A 16,609-nucleotide genomic window follows, 5' to 3' on the forward strand; every position below is an offset into this window, starting at 1 on the left:
TATAGCATATCAGTGCTATGAAAAGGAAGAAAGGCAGAGGAAGAGATAGGTTTCAGTTTTATTATGGTTTGGTTTAAGTTTTATTAGGAATCAGTACTACCAGGTTCATCCTTCTTCCTTCCCCTCCCCATCCCACTGTGTGAAATAAAACACACTAGCTTTAGAAACCTCATTTTACTTTGCACCTGGGCCAGGCTGAGACTGGACTACTGTGGCTCAGCTGGCAGGCAGTAACTTATTAAACCATAGCAGCTCACTAGATGTCAGTCATAATCATTCTCTTTAAAAGTGACTTAAATACTACCTGTATGGAAGCAGGAGTTACAAGGCATTAATATTAGAAGTTAATGGCTGATGTAAGTCTATGAAAAAGACTTTGGTGTTTTTAATTGACTAAGATAATTTTGGGTTTAACCATATTACAGCTTTATAGAAAATGTATTTGTTTAATAAGCACGGCAAAGTTTATAAAACACATTTTGTCTTTCTAGACACAGTTCTTTGTAAGTAATATGATTATAATTTTTTTAACATGAGCGATGCGTTTCAGGAGTTGAAATCTGAGCTGAAGATGAAGCATGATGCCCAGGTTACTTTGTACAGAAGTTACCGAATAGGAGACCTTCCTGACATCCAGATTGAATACTACAGTCTCATTGCCCCTCTGCAGGGCCTTGCCCAGGTCTGTCTGCTTTTCAAAGGTCATTTGTAAAGTTTTCTGTTCTTGTCAAAATTGATTTGTTGTTTTGTAGTCAACCACTGTGATACACATTTAAAGAGCCTATTTTGAGGGAGTGTTTCTCCTACCCCTGGGCTGGTGCAGTGATGATAGAAGATGCCTTGTAGCTTGTCTCCCCTGAGCAGTTGAGTTGAACACTGAGGACCCGAGACATCAGCTGTTGTCCATTGCCTCTGGATTCCTCTGCTTGAGAAACAGATGATGGTGGTCTTTAGAGACCTTATTGCAAAGATATCTCACTGTACAGCAACAAAACAGCCATTTTTATTCTCTTATATGGCTATAATGGAGTTGTAAAAATACAAATGAAGTTACTGTGGGTAAGACTGGACTCAGACTACTCAGTAAAGCTGATCCAATATTCCTTTTCCTACCTGAGAGCTGTAGAAACGGTAGGCTGAATCTATCCCATTTTACAGTGTTTGGGAAGTCACAGTGTTCCTGATTACCTTTGTATTTAATTGCTTTTGATGGTCCCTTTGTGTAAAGAGAGGAAGTGGCACACTCATGAGTTATCTGAATAGCATTAGATCAAGAGTTAGACCGAACTCCAGGCCTGTGATAGACCAGGATGCATAGGATTGTTACACATAGAAATGTGTTTCTGGGTTGAAAAAATGCCTTTAAATCTCAGATGGAACTGTCTGTCTCTCTGTTTTAGCTGTCTCAGTGTTAGGTCTGGGTCTCCTCACACGTTGATGTCTTCTGTTTTTTCCTGAAACCCTCTTCACTGGCAATAGTGTCCATAAGATAATATTGGGTGTCTGGTTCCTGTAGTGGGAATTGTGAATATGTGAAAATTGTAAATTCCGTCCTCTCCACCAACACTCTGGCCTGAAACCTACATTGTCTTGGAGTTTCTTTATGTAGAAGAATTAAGGTGGGATTTGAATGGGTAGTACAGTAATTCCTGGCATAGGTGTGATGCATGCCAGACTAATTGTTCCACTCCCAAAGAGCGTCCACATAAGGATTAGGTACAGGGTGGGTCATATCTCTTAATTTTGTTTATTAGCTTATTGTATTACAGCAAAATTCAGTGGCCCTGTTGCTTTTGTTGTAATTTACAGAAAGATCCGACATTTGCCAAGCAGCTTTTCAGCAGTTTGTTTGGTGGAATTTTTCATGAGGTAGAAAAATCTAAAACTCCTTCTGAGAAAAAAGCCATCATCCAGAAGCTGCTGAACAACTTCAATAATTTCCTGAGTATGAGTCTGTCTTACTTTCCACCATTTATTGCGTGCATTCAGGTAAATCCTGCTATATGGCATGAAAGAAACTGAATATAATGTCTTTGTCTGAATGTGTGATAAACGCAGTGGTAATGAAGGTTAGATACTGTTACTGAAATTTAGACGGAGATGGAAAGAGAATTGTTAACCAAATGGATATTTCAAGTGATCCTTGTTAAGCTGAACAAGGTAATTCATGTCTCTGAACTGATTTTTTCAAGGTTTCTACAATTTCTGGTCTGTAGAGTTTGAGTCACCTTTTCTTGCTACTAATGCAATTAAAAAATTATGAGACTTATTTTAAATGAAAGCCACAAGAACAATTAAAAGGGTTACGTGGGTGTCATGTACTTATCTTCCTGTTTCTGGGAAGTGCTTACTGAGGAGTACTTTGATGTCTTGAGGATATCAGTAGCTGTCAGACTGTTTGTTGTTAGCCTCTCTTACTTATTTTTTCAAATTAGTTCCCTAAAGTAGTTGTCTGGCAATTTTCAGTAATGAGGGAAGGACTCACTCCCACCAAAGGGTAAGTGCATGCACCACAGCTGTTTCACTAGAAAGAAAAAACAAGCCTTTCTGCTATGAGATTATACTGACCTGGAATAGATTGTGAACTTTATCCGTAACCCCAATTTTCATGGAGATAAAAAAACTTGTCCAAGCATCTGTTACATACTCATTGTCACTGTATTTAACGTCTCTTGTCAACTGTGTTGATCTTAATGTTGCATCTGGTTTGTAGCTCTCAAAATAATCTTTTTTTGAGTGGCAGGTAATGGCAGCTTCTTTCTGTTATGGAAATTCAAATACTCTGTAGCAGTAGATGTCATTCGTAATACAGGAGAAATGTCTAGTTTGGACTAGCTTTTTAAACAGTGACAAACTTTGCTTCTTAGTACTTGTATTTACACATCTGAAAAAATGTAATTTCTTGTTTACTTTTTTCTGTGCAGCTGCATAAAAGGTCAAATGCTATGGGGATTTTTCTGGGCTGACTTGGTATTTTTTGAGCCAACATCTCACAATAGCTATCTGTTAATATTCCCTCCTGACATTGCATTTGTTGGTTCTCTGTCTTGATACTATTATTTGTGTTGAATTATGCTGTCTGTTAGACCCTATTAATAATACTGTTGTGTTAGACTACTTTTTTTCTGAAGAGATGTAAAATGAAGACTCAAAAAATAGGTAAGTTAAAATTAGTCAAAAATACGGACTTCGTAAAAGCGATAAGAGCATCTCATTGCCATCCCCATTCAGTAACAAAAGAACAGCAGCACAAAGGCAAGCCTCAGCCTGTGTATTTGAGCGTCCTGCATAACAGTGAGAGGAAGTCTTTTCCCCAACAGGGAATAGAGTTCATATTGATCAGGAAAGAGAGCTGGGGGAGGGTGAGTGAGAACACACAGTGCCAAGACTGTCATTTGACTCATAAAGGCTGTCTTAATGGCTCGGCCATTTGGAAATACAGCTTCTGTTTCACATATACCAACAGTATAATAAACATTGGCTTGTTTCAGAAAGGCTTCCAAATTCACTGTTTTTTCCTTCTGGTTGTTTAACTTTATAGTCTTCTACAGGTTCAAGTCCCATTAGGAGAGTAACTTGGTGATGAAAAGAGCTGTTTTCATCTACAGCTATAATCTTTAAATTGGTTATGAAGCTCTGGGACTGGCTTTCAGGACAGATTAAAAACCAACCAAAATACTAAGAAAGAAGTTAAGTCCATGTCAAAAGTTACATAGACTCCACAGAGATACCTGGCCTCCAAAGAACATGTAATTGCCTTATAAATATTTTAGCTGTCAGGCCAGCTTGGATGCTATTCATCCTAATCTTTGAACATGTGGTACAATAAAGACAGAACGCATTGCATGTGGAGCAAGGAGCATTCCCTCTGCTTTCAGAAGATAAGTGATCAAATAGTCACCAAAATGCAAAGATATCTCCTTTGATGTGGGTTGATGACTGTAAATTGTGAGTTTGAGAGGGTATTCATTCTCTGGGCATACCGTTATATTTGCAGCATTCTTACGCACTTTCCTAGTAGGCCTCCCTGAGAAAGGGCTTTTGGTCTTACCTTAGCAAAGCTATTCTTAAGTTTTCAGACTGTGCAGTTGGCACTGCGTCCCTGACATAACCCCTAAAAGTTATCAGTCAAGGAATGTGTGCCTGTACATAGGAGTGTCTGGGGCACATGTGCAGCTTTCATAGAAACTGCTAGTTGAAAATGCCTGAATAGCAGGTGGAGCTATCCCTTTGCTGGGGTCCACCTGCTCTGTAACTCAAGAAGCTACAAGAAGCTGTTCTTTTTCGCTTTTTTTATTGAGTACAAATTCCTTGGTGTGAGAGTCTCAACTATACAAATTATGTAATGAGTTTGCTTATGCCAGATGCCTATTCTGCAGTTTTTGTGGTGGTTGCTGTTTATCAAAGAAGTGTAACTTGTTTGTTTGTCACAGTCTCCTGTTGCAATTTCCAGATAGAGATTTTTTTTTTTTTTTTTACTTAGTATTCTTGAACATACTGTATTGCAAGAATCAAACTAATTTTTGTCCTAAAACTTGGTGCTGTTTCTTGTACTGAAAGTTATATTGCCCCTCTTCCATGTTGTAGATTTTTTTTCTTTCTTCCTGTTTGGCTAAGATATTATTGCAGTTTTTCTTTAGGTTCGTACATGAAAAAAACCCAACACTGGCTTTAATAAACTTGTCTGCTACTTTCTTGATGTATTTACCGGCATGTGGGATAATGATTTAAGTACTTAAAAAAAACTTTGGGTAAACAAGAATGTTTATCGCCCAAAAAGAGGTTATTTATAGTTAGACTAATGTTAAATACAATACAGATCTGCTATAAATATTGTCATGTCTTTAAATCAGGCAGGACTAGATGAGTACAGTACTAAATGAGTCTAACAGGAAGCTGTGGTATGCTAAAGCTGGGTAAGTGCGTGGATAGAAAGCCTCCAGCTCAGAGAAGACATCGTGGTTAATCATGCCTTTGGCCTAAGGCAGGAATGCACCACTCAGTAGGTTAAGTGAAAGCTATTGTGTAGCAGGCACCACACTGCCAACAAACAGAAGGAAAGATTGAGGCTGTGAAATGTGTCCATCTACCTCTCCCCCAATTCCCGTGTGTCTCTGTCAAGAGAGGTGTCCTGTGCCCTAGAGACAGACGAAGTAGAGGGATTAATCTCTACTGTTCTCTGTCCGAAGAGCAACAGCACAGAAGGAAAAGATTCCAGTTTTCCCAGAGCTGTGAACCTCTGGAGATTTAACGACTTATTTCCAAAGCCTGCACTGTAAGAAAAGGGATACCAAATAGGTGATGTGTAAAAGGTAACTCTCAGTATAGTTTTAGACCAAGTAGACACCTGTTGTTTCATTTTATAGGAAATGAGTTACCGGCAGAGAGAGCTACTACAACTGGATTCGGCTAATGTGAGCACGAGCTGCCTCGCAAGTTTACAGCAGCCGGTGGGCATCCTTCTTCTGGAGCACGCCCTGATGGCTCTGTCCCCTGCGGAGGAGCCCCCGTCCAAGCGGATACGCGCGAGGACAGAGCTTCCCCCAGATGTGATCAGATGGATTGAACTTGCTAAGTAAATTCTTGTTTGAGACAATTTACTCCCATTTACGTTTGCCTTGTGAAGAACTCTGCCTTTATAGCTTATGAGATTTCGTTTTTAGTCTTTCCCTCTTTTAGAATTACATATGCTTTTAATTTCTTGTCAATTAATTACTATCTTCCAGTCAGAGCAGTTAAAGAGCTGTGGCACCCTGGTGATGCTATCAGACTGCTGAAAAACATCTTGTTCATGGTTTTTCAACTGCAGGAGTTTCCACAGTTCAGGTGTCACCCTGCAAGATGAAGTTTATCTAGTTAAATATATATTTATGATCTTACATAAGAAATATAAAAAAACCTTTTACAAGTGAGTAGTGTTACTGCTTATTGAATTACTATTTTTTTAAATAGCATTTGTTTGCATTGATATACCTCTGTTCAACGAATCAAAAGATTTCCCTTTCCAATTTTACTAGGCTGTACCGATCTCTTGGGGATTATGATGTCCTTCGTGGCATTTTCAGTGGTAAGATTGGGACTAAGGAAGTTACACAGAAAGCATTGATAGCAGAAGCAAGGAGTGATTATGCTGAAGCAGCTAAATATTACGATGAGGTAAAATGACAACAAGATTTTTTTGTTTCATAAATCTCTCATGACTTAAAACTAATAAGCCAAAATTAAACATTTTGAGAAGCAGCATATTGTTTAAAATGTCCTTGTGTTTTGTTTGATTGATGGTTCAGTCTGTAAAGACCTGGGAACAGATGAGCAGCCACAGCAGAGCAGTAAGCTTGATACTTTTTACTGTTTGTTACAAAGCTTCACATGTGTGATCACCTAGGCAGACAAGTAAAACGCCATGGGTGGCTTTTGCTACCACCCCAAGAGAGCAAACTGCATGTGTCCATGGCAAAGAAAATCTGAGTTTTAGTGGGTAAAAATGAAGAAGGATCTCTTTAACCTTCTTTTAAAGTCTTTGCTCTTTAAAAATGCAGGTTTACTAAAGATGGCTACCTGAAATGAATTTGTATATAAATGCTGACAAGTTTGAATTTTCTGCATTTAATGTTTGTCACATTCCAGTAAATGAATAGATATTTTTATGAGACAATGAATTATTGTTAAGTTCCTGGTGATTTAGAATTGAAACTAGTGTCAGATTCCAGCTGAGAACCTTCCTCCCTGTGAAATTAATTCCCTAGGCACTCTCTAAAGAAGACTGGCAAGATGGAGAGCCAACAGAAGCAGAGAAGGACTTCTGGGAACTTGCATCTCTGGAATGCTATGACCACCTCACAGAGTGGAAGTCTCTGGAGTATTGTGCTACCATTAATATTGATAGTGGAAAACCCCCAGACCTAAGCAAAACGTGGAATGATCCATTTTTTCAGGTTTTTAGAAATCGCTTTGTTGATACTGCACTGTTGTTTATCTCTGCAGGGATGTCCTAGAGTAATGTGATTGTGGGTGGAAATCAATTACATTATTTGGGTTACTTTTATTATGGAAATTAGCAGAGTCTGATATATAAGATAATTGAAGCAATTACTTCTGCTGGTTTTATGATGTTTAATTTTTACATTGTGTTTATGGCTGATCATGTAGGACCAGGTCTATCATCATCTTCTTGCGGTGTTTTTGCTGCTTTTATTGCTTTTATTTGTTTCATGTTTTGCGAGTTACCAAAACACTGGTTTTGAAACTTGTAGAATTTGCTAACAACTTCTTGAGCTTATCAGAAAAGAAACTGTTAGCAATTTAGAATTTGTGTAAAGGGAAAACATTTAAGAAAACTGTTCAGAATCTTTTTATATTTATTCGATCTGGCACTGATAACAAAAAATTGATTCTCTATAATATTCCATTCCTAGAAATAAAGACTGTATTTTCACCTTGTAGGAGACATATCTGCCCTATATAATACGCAGTAAGTTGAAGTTACTGCTCAGCGGGGAAAATGACCAGACTTTGCTAACTTTTATTGATGAGGCAATGAAGACAGAACAGAAGAAAGCCATTATAGAAATGCATTACAGCCAAGAACTTAGTCTCCTTTACATCCTGCAAGATGATTTTGACAGAGCCAAATATTACATTAGCAATAGCATCCAGATCTTCATGCAGGTATCTTCATCTCAGATATGATTTTTCTGTATAAACTCATGGAACAATGAAACTTGTTGCTGTTACTGCTGCTAGATTATACTCTTGAGAGAAACGCTTGCCCAAATACAATGAAATCTAGGTGCTTTTCAATCATATGACAAAACTTCCTTTGAATTCACTGCTTGCAATGATGAGAGGTAAGACAGCCAGTGGAGTGCATCCTCCCATTTTAATTTATTTTGCTGGATTCATCTGTTAGAAATTTTTCAGAGTAATTGTTTATTCAGATTAATGGCAGTTTTATTTCATTCATCTTTTCAGAAGCCTCATGTCCCCAGAACAAACTTGAAAAGAGTATTACATTGAGAGGTTACAAGTTCCCTCCATTACCAAGTCTGCTTAGACTGTAGGACTATTCTAAAACCTAGGATAGGAATTGCAACTAGAATATGCCTCTATGCTTGTCCAAAGCAGAGTTGCTCTCAGATTACAGGCTATTAAATTACTTGTAAAAGATGCACTGAATAGAACCACGTTATAAATTCTCTATATGAAATCTTCCATTCTCTCCTTTTCTTTTCAGAGCTATGCCAGTATTGATACTTTGTTGTATCAAAGTCGAATGACCAAACTGCAGTCTGTACAAGCTTTGACAGAAATACAGGATTTCATCAATTTTATGACCAAGAGAAGTAAAAATTATTTTCTTAAGTGATTTTTCCTTTCACTGTCTTAAATAATCATGGTTTCCTGAACTTTGAATTTCTGTTTCCACACTTAGAGGACTGAACTCCTGTTTGAAGGAGCATAGGTCTGGAGTTACTTCTTGCTGTTGTCTTGACAGTAAGAACTGCTGCAGTTGTATAAGATAGGCTTGAAGATAATTCTGTGTTCTGCTGCAGAGTTTTACTAGCCTAGCTATTGTGGTAAGAGTTAAGTATGTCTTTTAAAAGTGTAAATAATAGTTTAAACTTAAGATTTTTGTTGGGGTTACTTCTGGTAGCCAACAGTGGTTGGCTTAAAAGATAGATGTAGTATATAATTTATAGCTACTGAGGTAGTCATGAAATACAAATTTGTGCACATAAGCTGAATTATGTATTAAATTTAGTTAACAGGAATATGGAACCTACCCAGTGGTGATTCCAGTGACAGTTGGCACTGATGTCCTTATTGAATCTCCTGTGCTTCAGCAATAAACAAAAGCAATATGATCACAGAGTAGTGTATTTAATGCAAGCCCAGAAATGCAAGTGGGTTGTTTTGTTGCAGTTTTCTGGTTTGAATATTAGACTATGTTTGGTTTAGGCCTTTTTCACTCTGTTTGGATTTAGATGCATTTAAAGTGTTCTTCATTGATTTCTAGGTAACTTAGCTTCACAGGCTTCCCTTAAGAGACTTCTCAGAATGTGGACAAGCAGATACCCAGATGCTAAAATGGATCCTATGAACATCTGGGATGATATCATTACAAATCGGTAAAATTACATTCTTGGGTTAGCTTTAGTTCTGTCTGCCTGTTGAATTCCGAGAGGTGCTTTTTCTAATGCTGCTTGTTTTCATGGGGGGGGTGTGTGTGTGTGTGTGTGTGTTTTTAATAGTTGTAATAGCTTTATCAATATAACTAGTTTTTGTGTGACTAGTGGCGAGAAGCAAAAGGAGGTTGTAGCTATGATTTTAAAAGAACAAACTAACAAAAATATCCCACGCTATTACAGACATTTTCTAATACTTAATGCCATCAATTCAAGATCTAGAATACTCTCAGAGTCAACCTGTCCCCAGTTATGACTTTCCAGATTCTGAGGACTTTGTTTAGCTCTTGCTAAAGGTGATCGCTATACCTTGCCATTTTTTCTTAGCTTTGTTTACTGTCAAGGATATCAACACTTTTGACTGTTCATTCCCTTGGATGCATACCAGCATGATTTGTACTCCTGTTGTCATTGTGCAGGTGTTTCTTCCTTGACAAACTGCAGGAGAAACTTCTCTGTGATCAGGCCAATGATAGTATGGAGGTGGATGAAGAATATGGTGCTGGTGACCAAATGGAAGTGGATCAACAGGGTGAAGACATTTATTCAATGATTAAAAGCTGCAAATTTAACATGAAAATGAAGATGATAGAAAGTGCCAGGAAACAGGTGACTGTACTGTTTGATAGCTTCCAATTTTGTGAGAAAATACATAAAAGCTACAGCTGGAAAAGCCTCTTAGGTGGTCTTGGGTGCCTTTTTGCCAGGGTGGACCTTGTCTCTTTTTGACCCTGCTGTCCAGGACATCTTGAAAGCTCAAGAAAGTCAGTTCCACAGCGAAAGAAAACAAATGATAAATGTTAATTACAGATTTGATGATAATTTGTCATTACTGGAAATGTGCCTGAAGGCCCCTTTGATCCACAGGCGGTTTCTGACACTCTAAAGGGCAGATAAATAAAGTATCTGAAATGCTTCAGTGTTTAATGGAAGGGATGCTTGCAAGCAAATATTATGCTTTCTCATTTACAAATAATCTCTTCTGCACAAACAAACAAATCAAATTCAGATTGGCTCAATATCATGTACTTCAGCCAGCAATGATAAAACATTTTATGATTTATTTTTTTTTTTTTACAGCTTTCATTAATGCTGTTAGGTTAACACTTATATAATGAACTAAAGCTAAGTGACTTAGAAATTTTGTTTTGGATCTGGCTGTTAAAATGACTGAAACATAGCCTTCTTTGATGATGGGCCTTTGGTGTTTCAAGCTTGAGACAAGACAATATTTAAGTCGAGGTCTCCCTCATCTTCTGAGATGCTCTAGAAATCTGCAGTCAGTGACAAGAGTTTATTTTAAGCACTGTAATAATCAAATATAACGTTAGTTCTGGTTGACAGTCCTAAAGGAGTAAATGAAAAATAACATTTCTTTTAGTGTTACTTACATGAAACCTTTCATCAAAACACAAACATAAGTGATTTGCTTATTGGTATTATAAACTGTTACATTCCCCATATATGTTTGTACTGCAGAACAGTTAGTCCCTGTTTAGTCATGCAGATGAATTATTTTAATTTCCTCAGTTTGTCAAACCTCTGCTGATCTCTTTTTCTTTTCAAATTTCTCCATGAGCACAAATCTGTTTTTGAATATGAGACCTGACAAGCAGTGGACCTCCATTCATCTTATAGCTTTACTTGTCTTACCTAAGTCTTCTCATTCCTTAATTTGGTTGCAGAAAGGTTTTATTTCCTCTTCAGATGTATTATCTGAAAATTCTGTCTTAATCTGAATACAGAACAGCTTCTCAGTTGCCAAGAAGCTTCTGAAAGACGTACGCAAAGAAGCCAAAACGAGGGAAGACTGGCTGGTGAAGTGGAATTACGCCTATTGCCGCTTTATGCATAGTTGCGGCTGGAACCAGAGTTGTCCTGAACGCATACTCTCACTGTTAAAAGCCATCTCTCTGCTTGGTAACAGCCTTCTCATTGCTTCATGTTGTTTATTATACAAAGCTGCTTTGTTGTCAAATTACCAACTTTGTTTTTGAATTCCAACAGAAGATACCAAATCTGACTATCTTAGCAAGAACACAATGGCCTTCCGAAACCAGAATCTTCTTTTGGGTTCTACGTACCACATCATGGCCAATGCTCTTAGTCAGGATCCAAGATGCCTTGAGCAAATCGGGGAAGAAAAGGCTGGAAAAATATCAGTACTATCAGGAGAAAGTCTTGAGAGTCCTGAAAAGGTAAATGAGAGGGGAAAAGCTTTTTGGTGTTTCAGTATTGTAATTACTACATCAATAGGTAGTGATGGATATGGATAGATACAGAAAATGTGAAACCCATCTGCTACTGGTGGTGATTTGTCCAGGAACAAGTACCACTGCTGACTTAATTCCTAAAGCCACCATGAAGACCCTTAGATATGAACCATATCAATATAAAACAGCAAAAAATTGTTTTTAATTTGTGTTTTTCAGTTGTTAAAGAAAAGCATATAAAGAGATTCCTGCAAAAAAAGATTTTAGATTTTCAGGCATGTAGAAACTTGAGGAAAAGCGTGAGCTTCATTTATTAGCTAATTATTAAGACCATTCTTCTTAAGGAAATCTAAAAGATGAGCATAAAAGCTCTTCTGTGTCAGATGAGTCAGGCTGGGATACCAAATATTTCTGTAAGATTAAGGAGTTTAGCCTTATTTTAGCTTAGTATTAAGCAGTACTCTGACCCTGATAGTTTCCCTCTACCTACCTGAAATTCAAACTGTTTAGTTTCAGTTACAGCATTTTTTCAGTTGTTGCACAGCAATTGTGTATATTGTTTAATAACTACAGTAGCTACGATGTCTGAGGCTGGTAAGCTTGTTGGCAATATAAGAACATACATACTTGATTCGTAAACATTCAGTTGTAAAGGATCTTGTCAAGTCCTTCATTGCATGAGCTGCACTAAAAACGTATGACTGTAGTAGGGAAAAAGACATCAGATTTGAAGTAGTTTGATGCATGCTTTTTTACCACAAATTCTAAGTATAGGTGTCATGCAGATGTTGCAGATATGTCTTAATAGGAAAAAAATAGCATTTTTAAATTATGTTTTTTGTTAACTGTTTGCAAAAACTCTAGTAACATTAACTTTGCAGTTACAAAAATTCCATATATTTTTCCATGGAAAACTGTGGAAATTAAAATTCTGGAAATTACTGCTATAAGTAACATCACAGTTTTTTTCCTTTGTATCAGCTGCTCAAAACATCTAATACAGTTGAAGTTTTATCTACTCAAGACTTGCAAAGAAGCTCCAGTTTCAGAAAGAATTGTTGAATGCTACTTGCTAATGTGTCTTTTATTCTGTTATGGTTGAATTTCAGGTATTGGCAGGCCTGAACAAGAAGGCTTTTCAGTGCTTCAGCAGTGCTGGGAGGAAGTCCGATGAGGAGGTGCAGTCCCACTCCATGGAACATGTAGATGTGATGGGAGTTATTGATGCGTATATGACTTTGGTCGGGTTCTGTGACCATCATCTGCGCAAGGAAGAAGAAGGCTTGCTTGGTTAGTCAGGATTTCTCCTAAGCATGTGAGGTGGATTTATCTGTGATACGTGAGCTTTTGTGATACGCAGGTGATCTCCCTGAGCAACACAGCTTGAATTTAAATGGAACTGTTTGTCCTACAGTTCAACAGTATTTATATTCTTCCCCCTATTACTGCTAACTTTGGTACTTGTGAATCACTCGTAGTCTCCCTCTCACTTGTGAGAAATGTCATATCCAGCAGATGCTTTCCTTGTTCCTTCCCAGACCACAGCAGTGCTGTATTTAAAGCAGGCAAGATACCAGGAGTGATGCAGCTTCCTGATAAAGCTAATCCTTACAAGTCCCCAAGTACATGTGTTGCTGATGTGTGCAGTTCAAACAGATGGGAAGGAGAACAAAGTAAAAATACAAAATACACTGGGAAAAAAAAACAACTGAATTGTAAAGATGAATGTTCCAGATGATCAAAGACATGGAACAAATGATGGTGTTTCTGATAATTCTTGGTTAATGTCTCTTGGCAGAAATTAACACTGCAGATCTGCAGCTATTCCCAGCTATTGTGGTGGAGAAAATGATAAAAGCTTTAAAACTGAACTCCAGAGAAGCCAGGCTGAGATTTCCTAGACTGCTGCAAATAATTGAAAGATATCCAGCAGAGACATTGGGTCTAGTTACACGAGAGGTTAGTTACTTCCATTTTCCTGGCAGCAAATGTTGCTATAAATCGAATTTAAAAGGTGGGGGTAGAGGTTGGATGGATAGAGAGTTTAGACTGGTAAGTTTTGCTTCAGCTAAATCAGATAAATTTTATCCTGTCATTGTTCCTTGTCTTTTCTCTAAATTGCCGAGTCTAATTCATATGGGCAGAAACTTTTTTCTTAAAAGTTTAACTTCTTATCATTATTCTGATTCCAAATGTTAGTTTGAGAGCTGCTGAAGAAAAACTATGTTGTGGGGTGTATATTTCCTTCAGAACAATTTGAGTGGGCTGATAAACGTGGTTAGTATTAGGGTGAGGAATGTATCTTATTTCTGGAGGCTGTTTCCTGTATGCAGGAAGCCAGCCGCTTTTCCAGACTCATTTTCCACATCTCCCATCTCTCCCTGTCCTGCTTCACTTCAGAGGTTACTACAGCTTCTTCCTCCTCTGTATTTCCCGCTTCTTCCCTTCTGTGACCCTGTCCCTGAATTGCCGTTCCACGGCAGGATACTGAGCCACGCTGCCTTCCCTGCTGTCGTGGGGCAGATAAGCTGAGAGCTCCTCTGTGACTCATGCCTGTTCCTGCCTCTGCCTGTCCTCCTTTTCAAACCCGTGTCATTGTGCTGGTGCTCACACAGCGCCAGGCCCTGTCAGAGGAAGAACTTGAGAGAGACAGAAACACAGTTTAGTTATCCCAAGAAACTGAGAAGGTAGCAAAAACGGCTGAGGTGCACAAGGTGTGGCCGCAGTGAAACTGATGATTCAAACAGAACCTGACACCTGGTCCAGTTGACAAATCTCACCCAGAAAAGGAGCTCACCAGGCAGTTCTTTGTCCTCTCCTCTGTCTTTCTGTGAGATAAATACTGGCAATCTGATCTTAAACTCTGTTAGAAAGGTAGGAAGGGATGAGACAGGAGGGAAGGAGTTGGAGTCTGGCCTCTGGCTATCACAAGAAAATATATTGTAGTACTCTTTTCAAAAGTGATGTGCTTTTTGGAGGGAAGTGAGCATGATGTATATTGGAGGGAATGCTTTACCAAAATCACCATCTGTCAGCAAACCCAAACCCTGAAGGAAGGACAAAACTGTGGTAGGAATTCCAGTGTTCCCCTTCCTGGCTTTTTTTACTCAAATCAAGACTTCAGCTCAGGAGTTTGAATGTAAATAGGTGTTTGAGCTATCCCTTCAGAATTTTGAGTTGTTTGTATGTGGTGATCAAAAATGATTATATTACATCCAGACAGAAAAACCACAAGTTTGAGTATAAAGCCTCATTTTGATAACAAACCAGAAATCTTTGGTGGTGGTGGTGGTAGTAGTAGTAATAATAATGAAATCTCTGCTTCATTGGAGGATGTTTTGTGCAAACTAGTTGACTTTCCCCGTTTCCTTTTTATGTGTTTCTGTCTGTCAGGCTGGGCCACAAAGAAGTTTTGTTTGTTTGTTATGTTTGGTGTTTTTGAGGAGGACCAAAGTTGAAAGCAGTATTTGTGTTCTTGCAGCTTTCTTCAGTTCCCTGTTGGCAGTTCATTGGTTGGATTAGCCAGATGATGGCACTACTTGACAAGGATGAAGCAGTAGCCGTGCAACATACTGTTGAAGAGATCGCAAATACTTATCCCCAGGCAATCATCTACCCTTTCATGATCAGCAGTGAAAGTTACTGTTTCAAAGATACTGCAACTGGTTGTAAGAACAAGGAGTTTGTAGAAAGGTGAGTTTGGAAGAGTAGCTCTTTTATATGTTTTTTATTCAGGAGTGGAGAGATGTATTTATTTTTCCTAAACAAACCCTTTTCTTTAGGGAGCTCAAGAAACATTAGAGGGTAGTCCCATGCACACTGTGTTTTCATTTAAAGGCACAGGGAAAACCAATACATAAGCTCTCTTAGTATTAGACATACTCAGGTTGGTGACCTGAGTACTTTCTGAAGTGCTGAGTACATATAGTCCCCAGGCTGTGGGAAGTTAAAATTTTTCCAAGATAAACCAAAAAGACTACAGAGAGGCAACCCCTTTCTCCTCGTAATTCTGTGGTAGTCAAAAGTTTCTTCTTCTTTCTCCTGCTTTGCTGAGGTAGAAGGGAAGTCTGGTACATGATTAGGCTCTTACTGTAGTAGACTTCACAACAGTAAGAGTCAGTACCCATCAGAGATGAAGATGAAGCTTGCTTGGACATTTACAATGCTCCTAATACCAAGAGAAAGCAGATATGTTTAAATAAAATAGATGTTCCCACCATATTTCAGAGATGGACAGTGAAATGGATGCACATTATCTTGGGGAATGACAGTTCTTGGTTGTGTTCTTCTCTGCTTATTCAGGGTGCAGTATGTGCCTTCCTCTACAAGTCCTCCCCTGCCCGTTTGCCAAAAAAAAAAAAAAAAAAAAAAAAAAGGCAGTGAAACCTGAGTTAGTCAACTTTTATCAGAGTGCTGTAGAATCACTAATACAATTTTAGATGTCATTTTGCCTTTTTTCCAAATCTCTGATACGTTTGCTGAATTTCTTTGCTTAAAATAAGAAGATAAAGTCTTGTGCTTCACAAACTGTATGACCCTTGAATAACTGTCATGACAGGGTCTGATTAATGCCCGTTTCTGTTGCAAGTATGCTTTCCACTCCCCCACCAAGCTCCTGTTTTCATAGTGAGACACTTATTAAACATTGGGAGCTGCATGGTGAGGACAGTCATTATATTTTAATAGTGATGCAGCCCAAGAGAGAATTCTGAGGGACTCCCACCTACCTACCCCTAGATTATTTTACCAGATTCTTGCATATAGCAGACAATCTGGATCATTGCTTATCTGCAGGCTAGGTGGTGATAGTAGTTCCTGTTGCATTGTGATGCACTTTTTTTCTTTTAAAGGATCAAGAATAAGTTGGACAGAGGAGGAGTAGTTCAAGATTTTGTTCGCTCCCTGGAACAGCTCTCTAATCCCATAATGCTTTTTAAGGTAAAGTGTATTTTTTTTATTTGCACCCTGTTCCCCTTCATTCCTCACCCTCTGTTTAGGAAAGAGAGTGTTGGGCGGAGCCTGCTGCAGTTCAGTTGACACCACAGCCACAGGAAGCGGTTCAACCCTGAATCAACTGGTGATGATGTCGGGGTGCTGTCAGCAGCTTTCACGGGCGATGGTCTCCCTCCGTTGTGCCAGCTGGTTGTTTTGCACTAGCTCTTTTCACCTTTTTCCTTCAGGGTCTCTGCCCTGCCCCATGGTCAGTCTTCC

At 38.5% G+C, this 16,609-nt stretch overlaps 1 protein-coding gene across 1 annotated transcript in view; it reads left to right on the plus strand.

Moving 5' to 3' along the window:
• Nucleotides 1-16,609, plus strand: part of PRKDC (protein kinase, DNA-activated, catalytic subunit) — a gene marked incomplete at both ends in the record, with an annotated part of 83,090 nt that overhangs the window by 54,419 nt on the left and 12,062 nt on the right. Inside the window, 15 exons of the mRNA XM_081996545.1 lie at nt 551-682; nt 1,810-1,989; nt 5,367-5,575; nt 6,018-6,156; nt 6,747-6,935; nt 7,444-7,668; nt 8,234-8,342; nt 9,017-9,128; nt 9,605-9,794; nt 10,931-11,105; nt 11,193-11,383; nt 12,508-12,688; nt 13,197-13,357; nt 14,880-15,091; nt 16,249-16,336. Of these exons, the coding sequence (XP_081852671.1) occupies nt 551-682; nt 1,810-1,989; nt 5,367-5,575; nt 6,018-6,156; nt 6,747-6,935; nt 7,444-7,668; nt 8,234-8,342; nt 9,017-9,128; nt 9,605-9,794; nt 10,931-11,105; nt 11,193-11,383; nt 12,508-12,688; nt 13,197-13,357; nt 14,880-15,091; nt 16,249-16,336 (2,493 nt within the window). The remainder of the gene's footprint in view (nt 1-550; nt 683-1,809; nt 1,990-5,366; nt 5,576-6,017; nt 6,157-6,746; nt 6,936-7,443; nt 7,669-8,233; nt 8,343-9,016; nt 9,129-9,604; nt 9,795-10,930; nt 11,106-11,192; nt 11,384-12,507; nt 12,689-13,196; nt 13,358-14,879; nt 15,092-16,248; nt 16,337-16,609) is intronic.

The sequence above is a fragment of the Phaethon aethereus genome, assembly GCF_964289735.1.
Source record: "Phaethon aethereus genome assembly, chromosome: 2".
NCBI classification, from domain to species: Eukaryota; Metazoa; Chordata; class Aves; order Phaethontiformes; family Phaethontidae; genus Phaethon; species Phaethon aethereus.